Source organism: Chrysemys picta, chromosome 1 (genome assembly GCF_011386835.1).
Source record: "Chrysemys picta bellii isolate R12L10 chromosome 1, ASM1138683v2, whole genome shotgun sequence".
Taxonomy (NCBI): domain Eukaryota; kingdom Metazoa; phylum Chordata; order Testudines; family Emydidae; genus Chrysemys; species Chrysemys picta.
The window spans coordinates 326,732,166-326,747,708 of record NC_088791.1 but is presented as its reverse complement, the minus strand read 5'-3'; the positions used below and the strand labels follow the sequence as shown (position 1 = coordinate 326,747,708).

At 42.2% G+C, this 15,543-nt stretch overlaps 1 protein-coding gene across 9 annotated transcripts in view; it reads left to right on the top strand.

Moving 5' to 3' along the window:
• Positions 1 to 15,543, top strand: part of AMOTL1 (angiomotin like 1) — a 134,250-nt gene that overhangs the window by 104,284 nt on the left and 14,423 nt on the right. For all 9 annotated transcript variants that reach the window (XM_005309157.3, XM_042856028.2, XM_065581568.1 and 6 more), the window contains 2 exons: positions 7,748 to 7,897; positions 15,035 to 15,225. In XM_005309157.3, the coding sequence (XP_005309214.1) occupies positions 7,748 to 7,897; positions 15,035 to 15,225 (341 nt within the window). The remainder of the gene's footprint in view (positions 1 to 7,747; positions 7,898 to 15,034; positions 15,226 to 15,543) is intronic.

Genomic DNA, 15,543 nt, shown 5'->3' with positions numbered 1-15,543 from the left:
TCATTGTACATGGGGATTAGTCATCCAATGAAGATGTGTCTAGTGGATCTGTTCTTGGTCCAGTGCTATTCAATATCTTTGTCAATGATTTGGATGAGAACATAAAAACATTGCTGATAAAGTTTGCAGGGGTCTGGAAAACCTGCCTTACAATGAGACCAAAGAAGATCAATCTATTTTGATTACCCAAGCATTGTTTAAGAAGCGATTCGACCACAGTGTCAGAATACTTACATCATAATGTAGCTGTATTTACACAGGGAGAACAATTCTGATAACAGAGGACTCTTCAATCTAGCAGACAGACAAAAGCATAACGGGATCCAGTAGCTGAAGATGAAACTAGACCAATTTAGACTAGAATTAAGGTGCACATTTTTAACAGCGAAGGTAATTAACCATTGGAGCAGTTTACCTTCGGGGGTTCTCGCTTCTCCATCATTTGAAGTGTTTAAATCAAGATTGGATGTCTTTCTAAAAGATCTGCTATAGCTCAATGAGAATTTTTGAGCTTGATGCAGGAATCACTTGGTGAAATTTTGCCTGTGTTATGCAGGAGATCAGACTAGATTATCATAATTGGCCTTTCTGGTCTTACCTATGAACAGTGGAAAGAGGGAAATTCTGAATAAGGCTAAAAAGACTATGGGGTTTTGAATGTCTATACAGAGCAGATCAGACCTTGGTGAGAGGAAGGGTTGTCCAGTGGTTTGGGCACAAGCTAGGACTTGGGAGATCCAGACACAATTCACTGCTCTGCCACAGAGTTCCTGTGTGACTTTAGGCAAGTCAGTTAGGCTGTCTGGCCCATATTTTCAAAGTATCAGAGGGGTAGCCATGTTAGTCTGTATCCACAAAAACAACAAGGAGTCAGGTGGCACCTTAAAGACTAACAGATTTATTGGGCATAACCTTTCGTGGGTAAAAAACTACTTCTTCAGATGCATGGAGTGAAAATTACAGATACAGACATAAATATACTGGCACATGAAGAGAAGGGAGTTACCTTACAAGTGGAGAACCAGTGATGACAAGGCCAATTCAATCAGCGTGGATTTAGTCCACTCCCAATAATTGATGAGGAGGTGTCAATACCAAGAGAGGGAAAATTGCTTTTGTAGTGAGCTAGCCACTCCCAGTCCCTAGTCAAGCCCAAATTAATGGTATTAAGTTTGCAAATGAATTGTAGCTCCTTTTTGTTGAAGGATGGCTACTTTTAAATCTGTCATTGAATGTCCAGGGAAATTGAAGTGTTCTCCTACTGGCTTTTGTATGTTACCATTCCTGATGTCTGATTTGTGTCCATTTATTCTTTTACGTAGGGACTGTCCGATTTGGCCAATGTACATGGCAGAGGGGCATTGCTGGCACATGATGGCATATATCACATTAGTAGATATGCAGGTGAATGAGCCCCTGATGGTGTGGCTGATGTGACTGGGTCCTCTGATGGTGTCGCTAGAGTAGATATGGGGACAGAGAAGGCAACAGGATTTGTTACAGGGATTGGTTCCTGGGTTAGTGTTTCTGTGGTGTGGTGAGTATTTGCTTCAGGTTGGGGGGCTGTCTGTAAGTGAGGACTGGCCATTCTCCCAAGGTCTCTGAGAGTGAGGGATCATTTTTCAGCATATGTTGTAGATCATTGATGATGTGCTGGAGAGGTTTTAGCTGCAGGCTGTACGTGATGGCCAATGGTGTTCTGTTATTTTCCTTGTTGGGCCTGTCCTGTAGTAGGTGACTTCTGGGTACCCATCTCGCCCTGTCAGTCTGTTTCCTCACTTCCCCAGGTGGGTATTGTGGTTCTAAGAGTGCTTGATAAAGATCTTGTAAGTGTATTGTGAGGGTGAATACACTACAGATTATGACATGCTCAGATACTGCTGTGATAAGGGCCTTCCAAGTACTTTCTGAGGTCTCATCTGTAAGATTCAGAAGCAGCAAAGTGCATGCAATTCAATTGGAAGCACGGGTGCCAAAGAATCTAGGTATTTCAAACCTAATGATTTCATTAATCAGCATTGTACATACTCTTGACGATGTAAAGTGCTATGTGCAACTGCTAAGTATTATTATTACTTTATTTTAGACTACTAAGCCATCTATTTTTGAACTCACAATATTAAAGTAACATGGAATATGTAAATTATATTCTCAGTACTGTTCCCCTTGAAATCAATGGGAGTTTTGCCATTAACGTCTTAGTTACAAAATGAACAAATAAAGGAACAGTCTCGGTAGCAAAACAAATTGAGAAGGGATGGTCATTGAAGGCAGTAGACTTCCTGTGGGCAAATCACCGAGTCTTTCTGTTGCTCCACCACCCATTTGTACGATGAGCTATTAAATACTTCCATTCTCCCACCTTTTGTCTGTTTCTAGTCACAAAATTAAATGACATTTTCAAAAGAGCGCACTGATTTTGTGTTTCACTTTTTGGTTGCCTGACACAAGACATGTTGAGATAACCATTTCTGAAGTTTTGGATCACATTCTTAAACAAGGAGTTTTTAATGTAATTTGGAATATATGGAATGAAAGAAAAAAAATAGGGAAAATCTATAATTTTATAAGGTTTTACCACCTGCAGATCTTCGTAAATCTCAATGGATTTCTTGTATTGCCAAACCATCATAGTTAAGTTAAAAAGCTTTTTGTAGTAAACCGGGGCAAGCATAACTCAAAACTATTAAGGAAACATTTAAAAAATGTAAAAAACCTACTGTGTAAATCTACATTATATGGAATGCCTGTTAATAGAAAGATTTTATTTTAAAATATGAAGGTAGTATTACCTCTGTATATGGCATTAGTGAGAACATTACTGGAATAGTGTCCAGTCTAGTGTCCGCACTTCACAAAAGATGTTGAAAAATTGGAAGGGGTTCAGAAAAGAGCTACAAAAATTATTTGAGGTCTAGAAAACATACCCTATAGTGAGAGACTAAAGAGCTCAATCTATTTAGTTTATTCAAGAGAATGTTAAGAGGTGACATGTAGAGCCCTGCAAATATGCAGATATCTGCTTTACATCCGCAGATATCCACATATACATGTTTGAGGATCGTGGATTGGATGCGGATACAAATTTTGTATCCACACGGGACTCTAGTGACTTGATCCCAGTCTACATCTATGTACATTGGTGGAATGATTTCTGATTGGAAAGGGCTCTTTAATTTAGCAGAAAAGGGCATAATGAGATCCAATCGTTGGAAGCTAAAGCTAGACAAATTCAGTATAGAAATAGATGCAATTTTTTAATCGTGAGAGTAATTAACCATTGGAACAAATTTCCTAGGGATGTGGTGAATTCTCCATTATTTGCAGTCTTTAAGTCACGACTGGATATCTTTCTAAAAGATATGCTAGAGCTCAGACAGTTAAGGGTTTCATGCAGAAACTCCTGGGTGACACCCTATGGCCTGTGCTATGCAGGAGGTCAGACTAGATGATCATAATGGTCCCTTCTGACCTTAAAATACATCAATCTAAGGCTAGATACTGGTTGAGCCAAGAGAGAAACTTTTTTTCCCGATCACAGGGCCAGGACCAACACCTGGAAAAGTTTACTGATCCTATGAATTTTTCTATTGTTCCATTAAATGTTTCTTGCTCTAATAGGTCATGAGTTATTGGATCATAAAATCATATTATTCTTATTACGCTCTTGCTTCTTCACACACACTTCAGTTCTAAGCTGACTAGCAATTATTTCCCCACCAAATTTCTCCTGTTTTGTTTAGCAAACATTTTTCACTTTAATTTTTAAAGGTATTTGTGTGCATTTGGTGCTTATGAAATTACAGACTGGGTAAGGATGTCAGAATTGCCCAATAATAATAATAATAATTCATTATTATTTATGGACAAGTGAGCCATATTTTTTGTGTATAATCAACAAAATTGTTAAGTAAGGGCTTGATACTGTGAACACTTAAGTGCATTCCTTTACTGTAGTGAATAAAATTACACGCATGCTTAAGCGTTTGCAGGACTGGAGCCTAAATTCCAATTACAAAGCGAAATTTTGCATTTGGTTAAATCAGTGCACTTCCTTTGCAGACAACAGGGTTTCTCAGTTATGAATGAGAGATAATTTGGCATGGAGTGTCTTTATTGCTACTGATGATGAATGAGGGGAGGGGGAAAGAATCCAACTTGACTCTCTGATCCCAGGCTCAGTTTGCAAGGCTGGCAGTTAGTAAAACCATCTTTTTGCTTGTAAACTGAGCACCTCCGATCAGTAAGCCACTGAGAGATCATGAACATGGAACCCCACAATATCACTCTCTCAGAGTCACACACCCCTTGGGAATCTAATCTTCTGCTTGCTTCTGGACATTGGTTCAGATTCTAATCTTGTTCATACCAATGTAAATCCAGTGAAATAACTGCTGTTTACAGCAGTGTAATGGAGATGAGAATCTGGCCCATTGTTACTGGGTCTGAAAAGACTGCTTAGAATAAGTTTTGTTTTGCACCTGTATTGTAAAAAAACCTCCATCAATTTAATTCTGATTTTTGACTTGAGTATTTTATGGTCACAGAAGACAATTTTGAGGCATAAGAATCCATTGTCAGTATAATCTGTGGGAAGGCACATAGCTTGATCTAGCATTGTGCTGGAAGAATTCCACCTATTCTGAATGAAACACCTGAGCGCCCACCTTATAATTGCTAAGAGCTTCATGCAAAGGACCACAATCAGGAAAGCATTTGCAATCCATAATAACAACTGTTAGTGGTCCTACAAAACTCAGGAAGAAAGCTGTGTATTCTGGAGTGCCATCTATTAACACGTTATCTATTAACTAATTATTGACTAGAGCTGGTCAGAAATTTTCCGGTTAATCTTTTTTTTTGTTGTCAAAAAATGCCAGTTCATCAAAATCAACACTGTTCGCAAACCCGGATCAGGTTCAAGGAATTTCCTGACTCAAAAAACCAAAAAGGTTTTGAATTGTTGAAACATTTCATTTTGACATTTTCAAAATGACTAATTCCAGTTTGAAAGGACTTTTTGCTTTGAAATTTAAGCTCATAAGACCAAAAAAAAAAAAAAAAAGTTCTGACAAGAAGGTCAAAATCAAAATGAAATCTGTTGAAATTATCATACTGAAACAATTCAGTTGACCTGAAATGGAAAACAAATTGGTTTTCCAGTTTGCAAAAGTTTAAGATTTTGACTTTTTGCCCTGATTTGAGAGGGGCAAAAATATTGAACTCTTGAAAATATTTGTGAAACTGGAAAACTACTGTTTCCTATTTACATGTATACAGACATGTCTCTGTATAGAGCACTCCTCTACCAATAACTGTGTTAAACATTAGTCTTTCAACCTCCTATTTGGACTGTAAACTGTGCAAAGAACCAAAGCCACATGAGCACAAATAAATGAGGAAGAGTGGGAGTGTCTGTGTATCTAGACTAGAAGCCAGGAATCCTGCGTATGCTAGGAATTAGCTGTGACTTTGGATAGTCATATTAACCTCATATTGTAACTAAAGTCATATTAACCTCTCTGCCTCAGTTTCATATCTATCAAGTGGCAATAATCACACTGATCTCTGTAAAGTCTGTATTTAACAAAATGCCAACTATCTAACCCCAACTCCTGGCCCTAGTGAACTTTTTAATCAGGCTAGGAATGTTTTTAATTGGTTTGGATTTGCAGCCTTGCTTTATGCTAATTGATTTTTTCTGTACAACAAAGCAGTTATGTTTTGAAGGGGATTAAACGTTTATGTTGTTGGGATGGAAGAACAAGAACACGATATCTCACCAGAGAGAGGCATTGCAGCCTGCAGGGTGAAGTCTTGAATCTGTCTGCAGCAGTCAAAGTGATATGCTTGCAAGTTTAGGGTTAGCATTCTAGCTTCAGGGGAAAGGGGACTGTATCTTAGTCACTCTTGATAGAAACAATTTGCATTTTGGATTACACTGGAACTGATCCTGAGAGGCGCTGAGCAATTGCAACTCCAATTGACTTCACTACACCTCAGGATCAGGCCCATTTTTTGTCCTAGTTGCTTCCCTAGGATCAGTTTTCACAGAAGGCTTTGATGCCCTTCTCACTAACATGTGCCGTGGGCTGTCTGTGGCATATCTGAACTCTTCCCCAAAGGTTCTAAGGCATGTTAATCCCTGCCATGGATTAATATCATTTTACCTTGTTGTCCTGCAATGACCACTTCTGTAGCACAGTGGGAGGCAGCAAGAATAATGGCTCAGATAGCGATGCACCTAATGTCTGCATTAGGGTTACCATATTTAAACATTAAAAAAAGAGGACACTCCACGGGGCCCTGGCCCCGCCCCCACCCCAACTCCACCCCTTCCCCACCCCAACTCCACCCCTTCCCCAAAGTCTCTGTCCCCTCCCCTGAGCGCCCCGCTTTCCCCCTCCTTCTCCCAGCCACGTGAAACAGCTGCCCGAGCGCTACCAGCTTCACGGTTTGCCGGGCAGCCCCCAGACCTCCAGACCCTGTGTCCCCGGCCGGGCGCTTCCCCTCCCGGGCTCCGGCTGCGCTGGGGAAGCGCCCGGTCGGGGGCGCAGGGGCTGGAGGTCTGGGGACTGCCCGGCAAACTGTGAAGCCGGTAGCGCTTGGGCAGCTCAGCTCTTCAGCTACACAAAGCTGAGGTGTCTGGGGGGAGCAGCAGCAGCTACCGCTGCCACCGCCACGGGGGAATCCGCCTGCAGCTCGCAGCCTGCCAGAGCCGCTCTAAGGTAAGCAGGGGACTGGGGCAGGGATGCCGGCAAAACAAAGCTAGGAGTATTTTCCCGGACATGTTCGGCTTTTTGGCAGTTGCCCACCGGACAGGTATTTGAGGACCAAAAATCCGGACATCTCCGGGAAAATCCGGACGTATGGTAACCCTAGTCTGCATCCACTTGCATGCCTAAAAGGCCACAGAAAAAGTCTGCAGTCCACTCCCACAAACTCCTATTAGGGTATGCTACTTGAGCAAGTCAGGATTAATCTCAAGCCATAAAATGCCAGGTTGCAGAATCCTCATGTAGCAGTGGGCCTATAAATCACTCAGTGCATGCATTAGGAGTAAGAATGGCTTTAACTGATACTAACAGTCACCCATATACATCTGTATTACCTAGCCCTTGGTAGACAAGAAAACATCTGGAAACGGTCCAGCAGATGTATACCTTCAGCTAAGAGTCTGCAGATGCCTATCCCACCATCGGAGACTGGATCATGCAGATATACAGGGTTAAGATTTATTTCTTGAGTCATAGAGTTGAAGGCTAAAAGGGACCATTCGATCATCTAGTCTGAACTCCTGTATATGACAGGTCAATTAAATTTCACCAAGTTATCCCCTTATTGAGCCTGATAACTTTTGTTTGGCTAAAGCATAGATCTTGTTTTGAAAACATCAATAGATGGAGAATCCGCCACTTCCCTTGGTACTTCATCCAGGTGATTAATCACCTCACTGCTAAGATGTGTGGCTAAATTCTAATTTGCATTTGTCTGGCTTCAGCTTCCAGCCACTGGTTCTCGTCATGCCTTTCTCCACTAGATTAAAGAGCCCTTTGGTACCCAGAATTTTCTCCCTGTGAAGTTTTAGCTTCAGTGAAAGCCACATTTACATGCAACATGCACATGCCAGTGATTTATGAGATCATATCACAACCTGATTCATAGACATAAACATTCATGTCATAATTGTTTGGCTTCTGCTCTTCTGTTAATGACTCTGTGCCCTCCGCTTGCGCTCTGCCCCCAGCTGCGTAAGAAGCAGGCCTATGTCGAGAAAGTGGAGAAGCTGCAGCAGGCTCTGACCCAGCTGCAGGCAGCATGTGAGAAACGGGAGCAGATGGAACGGCGATTGCGCACGCGGCTGGAGCGGGAGCTGGATTCGCTGAGGATGCAGCAGGTGAGAGGCTGATTGGTCATGGGCCGCAAGCACATGCATCCCTATGCCTGGGTAAACAAGGATGGAATGCTTCATGCCCTGTGCCCCTGGCATTACCTCCAGCATGTGCCTTGGCAATGAGAACAGGAAGAATGATGCCCTCTCACCCTTCGCCACCATGATGATAATAGAAACAAAAATGGTATTTTATTTGCCCATCCAAAATAATTTCCTTCCCCCCTCTCAGTGAGTGGGAGAGTGCAGTTTTGTGAGGCTGAGTTAGGGGGTGCTTCCAAACCCTTGATTGTTTCTGCAGTTCTTCATTAGCTATAAGTGCCTTTTTCCATTGGTTTGATGCAGTGGTTGCAAGAGTTTTTCTCTGATGTTGGCCACAGTTCGCTAAGCCTTTTTGTGAGCTTCACATTGGATTAACGCTGCGGTGCTCTCTCTCTGTGGGGCTACCCAGGAAAGCCATTTGGAAGCTGCAGCTCATTCAGCGTGGAACAGCTAGCTTGCTTATTAGCGTTAGCCAAAGTGCATGTTACTCCACTGCTTCAACGGCTGCCCTGCCTCTTTATTTGATTCTAGGCACAATTCATTATGATCCTTAAAGCCCTGCCTGGCTGAGTCCTAGTTCTAAGAGGGACCACGTCTCTCCCTATGCAGCATTGTGGCAGCGGAGTTCAGCTGACGTGATCTCACTTACAGATCTGAGTATCTGGGGGTAGACTGTTTTCAGAGAGGGGCCCTTTGTTGTGTCCCTATTGAGAGTCCTTAAGGCAGGTGCTGAGGTTAGATAGCAAAGTACATGATGACAGACTGCTAATCAGGCCTGCGCTGTGTGACTATTCATATAGCACTCACTAAACTCCTATAGTCCTGACCCTACATGTGCTTGCCTTGGTGTAAAACCTGCAAAGACTCTCCGTTGGTTGCTAAATATACCAAAAAGCAAACCAGCTCAATGACAAGCTAAACAAATACAGGAGCATTTTGGAGAATTGTCATATTCTTAGGATTTTTTTTTTTTTTTTACCAGTCCCTTTAGGGAGATTCAAGAGTTCCTTGACTCCATGGGGTGTTGTCAGGGCTCCTGCATTAGAGCTGTGTGAGTGCCTGGTTGAGTTTTAAAGCTCTGAGTTTTCCATGCAGCACTGAAGCAGAAACCTGGATGCTTAATACTCATTACTGGACACATACCACATACTTTTTTCATTTTTTACTCAGGACAGTCATTTTTAACTATATCAAAGGTCACCCTGGTGGAAATTTCTGGATTTTAGATGAATCCTTCATTTAGAAAAACCATTTTCATTGCTGATTTTAAATAGAGGGTTATTTATTATTTCTCCACCACTTTTGCTTGATGGCGCTTGGCTCTCTCCAGATGCTGGGGAGACACTAGTTACGGCTCCATAGTTAAGGTTGAGTGTAGTTTTGCACTGAAAGTAGGGATTCAACTGCTTTCATTATCTGCTTTCAAAAACTACCCTTTGCACCAGATCTGTTCAAAAGGGAGGGTAGGTAGGGAAAACTCTGTAAGTGTGTACAGGTGAATGCAGAGGAATGTAGGGGTTGAAGGAGTGAGTGGGAAACGGGTGTGTTGCCTGTGTGTGAAGGAGAATATGGAGGGAGTGGGGAAGCTGCGGGGAGAGATGCAGGAGAATGTGGGGGACAGGGTGTAGGGGAAAAGTGGGGAATATACTCCACTATGTTGCATAGATGTGGCAGTGCAGAGCAGCTGTAAACCCCATCTGTACTGGCTAGTATGCTCTGGCTGATTTGTGCTGCTCCAGGGAGGTGTAAAGCAGCCAGAGCACACTGGTGAATCTGGCTATAAAAAACTTAACATTAAATAAATAAATAAATAAGATGTTCTAAGGTTAATATTACACATCTTCATGTCATGAGAAATATCACAAGGCAACATTCTCTTTTGTTTCCTATGTAGGGTTTAATATATGAAAATTGTAATTAAAAAAAAAACAAGGAAATTCCTAGACAAAAACAATGTTAAGCTGAAGTTAGGTTTGAGAGTACACATATCAGTCATTTAGGGTAAAACACATTACAGGAATGTTGCAGTTATCCCCCAAACAAGCATTATAAACCTAAGAAATTCAGATTTCAGGCTAAACTTACCATAATCAAAATATGGTATGGAAATGCAGAACTGGAGTACTCAAACAACCTTGACTCCGCCCTGTGGTGAAACAATGAGTGGGGTGGGGTGGGGAAGGAAAGCATAAAAAATCTAATGTGCTTCAAAAATCAGTCTAATTTCAGACTAAGCACTAAAATTCCTTAGCCGTAATCATATGGTTATTGCATGGTGTCACTACAGAGCAGAGTCAAGGTCCTGAACTGGGGCCAATGTAAGTAAGGAATTCATACACTCTCCAGCCTTATCTTTGGCAATTGCACTCTTAAACACTTCACAATTCAACCGTATCATTTATAAAGCTTTGGGATTTACACCTGCTGAGGATCTGTCCCATAGTTTTTCTGATAGACTTTTACTGAAAATGCAAGTTAGTATCAAATCGGATCCTATAGAACCAAACACTCAAACAGCATTTAATAGCATTTTCTGGTGTAACATGACGTTGATTTGGTGTATGGAAATACATGCACAAATTCAGAATAATTTACATGATTACAAAGAACCATTTCTTCTGCTACTCCAGTAAATTATTTATATGTGGGTTAAAAACAAAATTGGATGGATGTGCAGAGACACGGTTCTATGAATGTTCCCCGGGATCTCATGGTTCTTTTTGGGAGCTCTGCACCTATGTGTTTGAGCGTGTACTTTTATGCTTAGTTCAACTGTCTGAGCACAGTTACTCATCTAGGTAAGTAACTGCGCCTCTCGCCTTCACTTATCACCTCCTTCTCAAAACACATCGTAATGTTATTTTGAGGAGTAGATTAGTTCATGACAAAGAAAAAGCATTGAAGAGATTGCAGAGAGAATTCCCAGCTGGCAGCCAGCACTGAGATCAGAACATGTGACTACTGGCTGCTGAGGGTCAGCGAATGGATATACTAGTGCATTAAGCCACCATTTGAGAAAAACAGCTGAAGGGTGTAAAAGGGAACATAACTGAGGCATGACATGTAGTTTTAACTTAGAAAGTTCACACATTTCCCACTGTCGAGAAACACTGCTGCTGCCAGAACCCTACTGTAATCAGGGCTTGTTATTGCTAAGACTTGTGGGGAATGGACACACTGCTACACGGTGTTGTTGCTTAAAAGCAAAGGACCTGATTCTGCTCTTAGCTACATGGGGGTAAATCAGGAGTAACTCCATTGACTTAAATGGGGTTATAACCGTGTAAAACCAGTGTGAGAGGCGGATCACGGCCCCCAAAGAGAAGATAGTTGCAGTTAAGTAACATTAAAAAAAAAAATCTTGTTTTCAGTGTTTGAATATCAGAGAGCCACATGAGTCTATGGTGTAATCAGAATGGGCTTCTGGATCAGGCACTGGACTTGGGTTCAGGGGATCTAGGGTCAATCTCTGGTTTTGCCACAGACTCTCTGTGTGACCTCACAAATTGCTCAATCTCTCTGTGCCTCAGTTTTTACCAGGAAGGTGGAAAATCTGCAAATATTTCTGTACTTCACAGGGATGTGGGGGGGATAAATGCATAAATACTGGGCAGGCTACTACACTTAGTGGGTTGGAATTGTCATTAGCACCATGTTTAAAGTGTCGTAATTCTGGAACACCTTTTCCCTTCAGATTTTCACTTCAAAAAATTGCCTTGGCCTCCCATCTGACCTGCGAGGTTAGAGGGGAGGCGGGTATGAATGTTTGGTTTATTTTTTAATTTGAGGGAGGGCCAAAACTGGGATTATGATGAACACCTAGCTCTAATTGTACCTGTGGGGTGAGTCCCATCACTCCATAAAATGACACCTGCTATCCGTGTATCACAGTCATATCTATGGAATATTGAGTCATGCCAAATAAAATAGACTTATACTACTTTTTACCCCAGTGAGCTTTATAGACCCAGTCCACCTAGGAGAGAATGAACTAGAGAGTCTATTCTGGCTCAGGTATCATTAACAGAATTATTAACTAAGTTCCAAATGGCCAATCATTATTATTGGTGATGCATGTGCCAGGGACAAAAGAGCCTCTTAACTTTATATTCCAGGTTGAGTTTACAGGGTTGGCATTTATTTTGATCTGAAATTAATAAGACACTCTATACATAGAGTTTCAGGGTACAATTTGTACAGAGTGGAATTGCTCTGTAAAAATATAATCATACCTTCCAGGACTGACATTATCTGAAGCATAACTGATGTTTTTGCTGGTGAAGCATCACAACAGTTGCCCCCAAAGGATTGTTCCATAATGGATTATTCCAGAAAACGTCTTCCAAAAAAGTCAGTATTACCCTAAAGCCAAAGTTCACTTAAGTCTTCTCCTGCATTCCCAAGTCATGTTTTCTGTCATCAGGAGGAAAGGTTCCAAAACGAAGAACTAGAGGCTGTAGTATTTTATGGCACGAATTCCAGAGAATGGAAGTGTAGGTTACACAGTCACCCCTGATTTCATGGTTTTGATATATCACAGAGGGCCTGCCTTGCCCTGGGCAGCTTGTGATGTGGTGCAGTTGACAAACAGGGGTGTGCACAACATAGTTTCCTCTTCTTTGACACAATCTTATGTGCCACTAAATGCAGCAACTCTTATACTTTATAAAACACTTCAATAATGTCTTCTCTCTGAAGGTCTCACAGAACTTTACAACCCTTAATTCTCATACTATCCCCTATGGATTAGGTAACTAATGTTATCCCCATTTTAGGTACAAAGAGGTTAAGTAATTTGCCTAAGGTCCTATTTTCACTGTTCCTGTGGGAGCTGAAAACCAGCGTTTCTGCTCAGTTTCAAACCAGGGACTTTTTGCATGCTAGATAAACACACGAACCTCTACACTACAGAAACCATCTCCTAAGATCATGTGGGAGAGCCAGGAATAGAGCCAAGGTCTTTTAACTCCCCAGCCTCTGCATTAGCTTCCCTGCTTTGGATAAACAATTTTCTATTCTATCAGGTTCTTTCATCCACTGTGTCCGTTTTGCTTATCCCATAACTCTGAACTTTCAAAAGATGATGCCAAATGAGATAATGTGTAAACAAACATCAGTGTTATCCATTTCATACAAAAGCTTTATTCACACTCATGGATTGATTTCTTTATCTTATGATGATGATGATTGAAATGCCGTTAATGTGCTAAGTGCAGTAGAGATACTGTAGCTGGTATTAAGAATGCTATGTAAACTCATACGTCTAGGGGAGACAGACATTCTGAAACTGGTGCTTAAGAAGCCATAGTAGATACAAGGGGCCAGATCCTCAACTGCTGTAAATTGGCATAGATCCATGGCCCAGAATAGGGGCCAAGTGCCATTTAATTTAGCATGCAATATTGCTTTGCTTCTGGGTTGTATTTAACTATTTTCTGATTCCCCATAATACCTACACATATTGGTATCCATGCATGAGAGAAGTGTGACAAAGTGTCAGCAAAAGAGGTATTTTAATGCTAGGTTTGGAGTATCCCACAATGCCCTTGCATTCCAGGATGAGCAGCAGGGATCCTAGTTCTGTCAGCCTGGTTCAGCATCCCACAGAATAGATGATGGCCTTAGTGAGCATTTGGAAAGCCAGTCCTGCCCGCACATTTTTCGAATGTAATAACGGAACACAACCTTTGCTTGCATTGCACCTTTCATACAAACTGCATCCCCAGCTGCTTGGCAGCGCAAGACAGCAGCCATTACAGAGATAAAAGACAAAGGGTGGGACTTTTTAAAGCACTAGGTGTAGGTGCTGCACTGGTAAAACTCCCATTAACTTCCATGGAAGCAGATTTAGGCCAACACTGAGCTCTTTAGAAAATCCCACCCAACATTTTCAAACTCAGGTTTGAAACTTTAACTAACTAAACTTTAACTTTAGGCCCCAAGGCCCAGATTCTCAAAGGTATTGAAGGACCTAATTTCCATTGAAAGGAATAGGGGTTAGGCGCTTAAGTACCTTTGACGATCTGGACTCAAATCCATATTTAGGTACCTGTTTAAGTGGATGGATTTTCCAGGGTGTTGAGAACTCCCTACTCCCACTGACTTCATTTGGATTTGCAAGTACTCAGCACCTCTGAAAAGCTGGCTGATGTAGGTGCCCTAACTTGAGGCTGCCAGGTTTGAAAACGCCAGCTTAAAAAACAGAAGGAGGAGAGAAAAATGAAGGAGACTGGACAATGGGGGAAGAGAGATTTGAAAAGAGATAGCAGGCCAATAAGGGAGAGAGACACAGGCAGGCTCTCTCAGACAAAGCTGATCTCTTGCACAGACAGTGGTGAGATTACATGAAGGAACCGAGGAAAGAAGAGAAAGGGGCGGAGAGACAAGAAGTCAGAATCTGTTTCAGCTCCCATGCAGTGGTGTGGGCATGCTGTAATAGGCAGCAGGCTCTGCTAGCCTAGTTCACAATTCCATTTTTCAGCAATCCATCAAGTATGTTTTATGGGCAGGTGTGTGCCTGGGATAGCAGCTCATGTCAGCTCTGCCAGCCTGTTTCACCAGCTCATGCAGTATATGCATGTGTGAGGGTGAGTAGCTAGAATGCCAGCTCGATCAGCCCATGAGGTATTAACACACCACGGTGGACAGCTGGACTGCTCCACCCCGTGAGGAGTGTGCCTGCTGTGGTGGGACCACCAGCTCTTCTAGCCTCTTTTAACATCTTTTAGCCCTCAGTCAGTCACCTTCAGGAACTTGGGGAGGACCCTCCCTTCATCTGGAAGTTTTATAAACACCACCTGTAGCTTGCCTCCTTTGCTAAGCAATAAACCAGCTTTCCTGATGCTGTTGAGTTGCTAGGGCCAGTTTCTAGAGCAAACTTGTATCTCACTGGTTCTAGGCAATAACTATTGGGTCACTCTTTGACAAGGAGCTCTATTTAATCTCTGATCGCCAGGGTGGCTACTGATTCAGCAACAGGCCACCCAAAAGGTTGAAAGCCCCTGGGTTTGTTTTGCAGAAGATTTTGTAGACGAGGTGTTTGCAGCTCTCGAGCTGGTGCAGGCTGACTATCTTCCATTGTTTCCCTCTCCCCAACTCCAGAGACAGGGGAACTACCAGGCCGAAAGCCTGCCAGAACACAATGCCCCGGCACTGATGGAGCTAGTGCGGGAAAAGGAGGAGAGGATTCTGGCTCTGGAAGCTGACATGACCAAGTGGGAGCAGAAGTATCTAGAGGAGAGCACAATCAGGCACTTTGCCATGAATGCAGCAGCCACAGCTGCAACAGAAAGGTAAGATCACGTTGTTCCAGGCAGTCATCAATACACTTAATCGAATGAGGCTTGTGTAGTAAAAAGAAGTGTGTTTTCTTAGGGACAAATTTGGCTTGCTTTATCCAGTCATGTAGTCCCATTGAAGTTAATGGGACCATTCACCATAGCAAGGCCATGAGGCCTTACCATTCCGGCTCAGGACCAATGGTTCATCGAGGCCAGTGAACCAGCCTCCAGCAGTGTCCTGTAACTAGGGCCCTGTGTAAATCATGATTTATTTATTTTTAGAAAATTCACGACAGCATAAATGGCGAAGTATTGAATTTCATGGAGTTT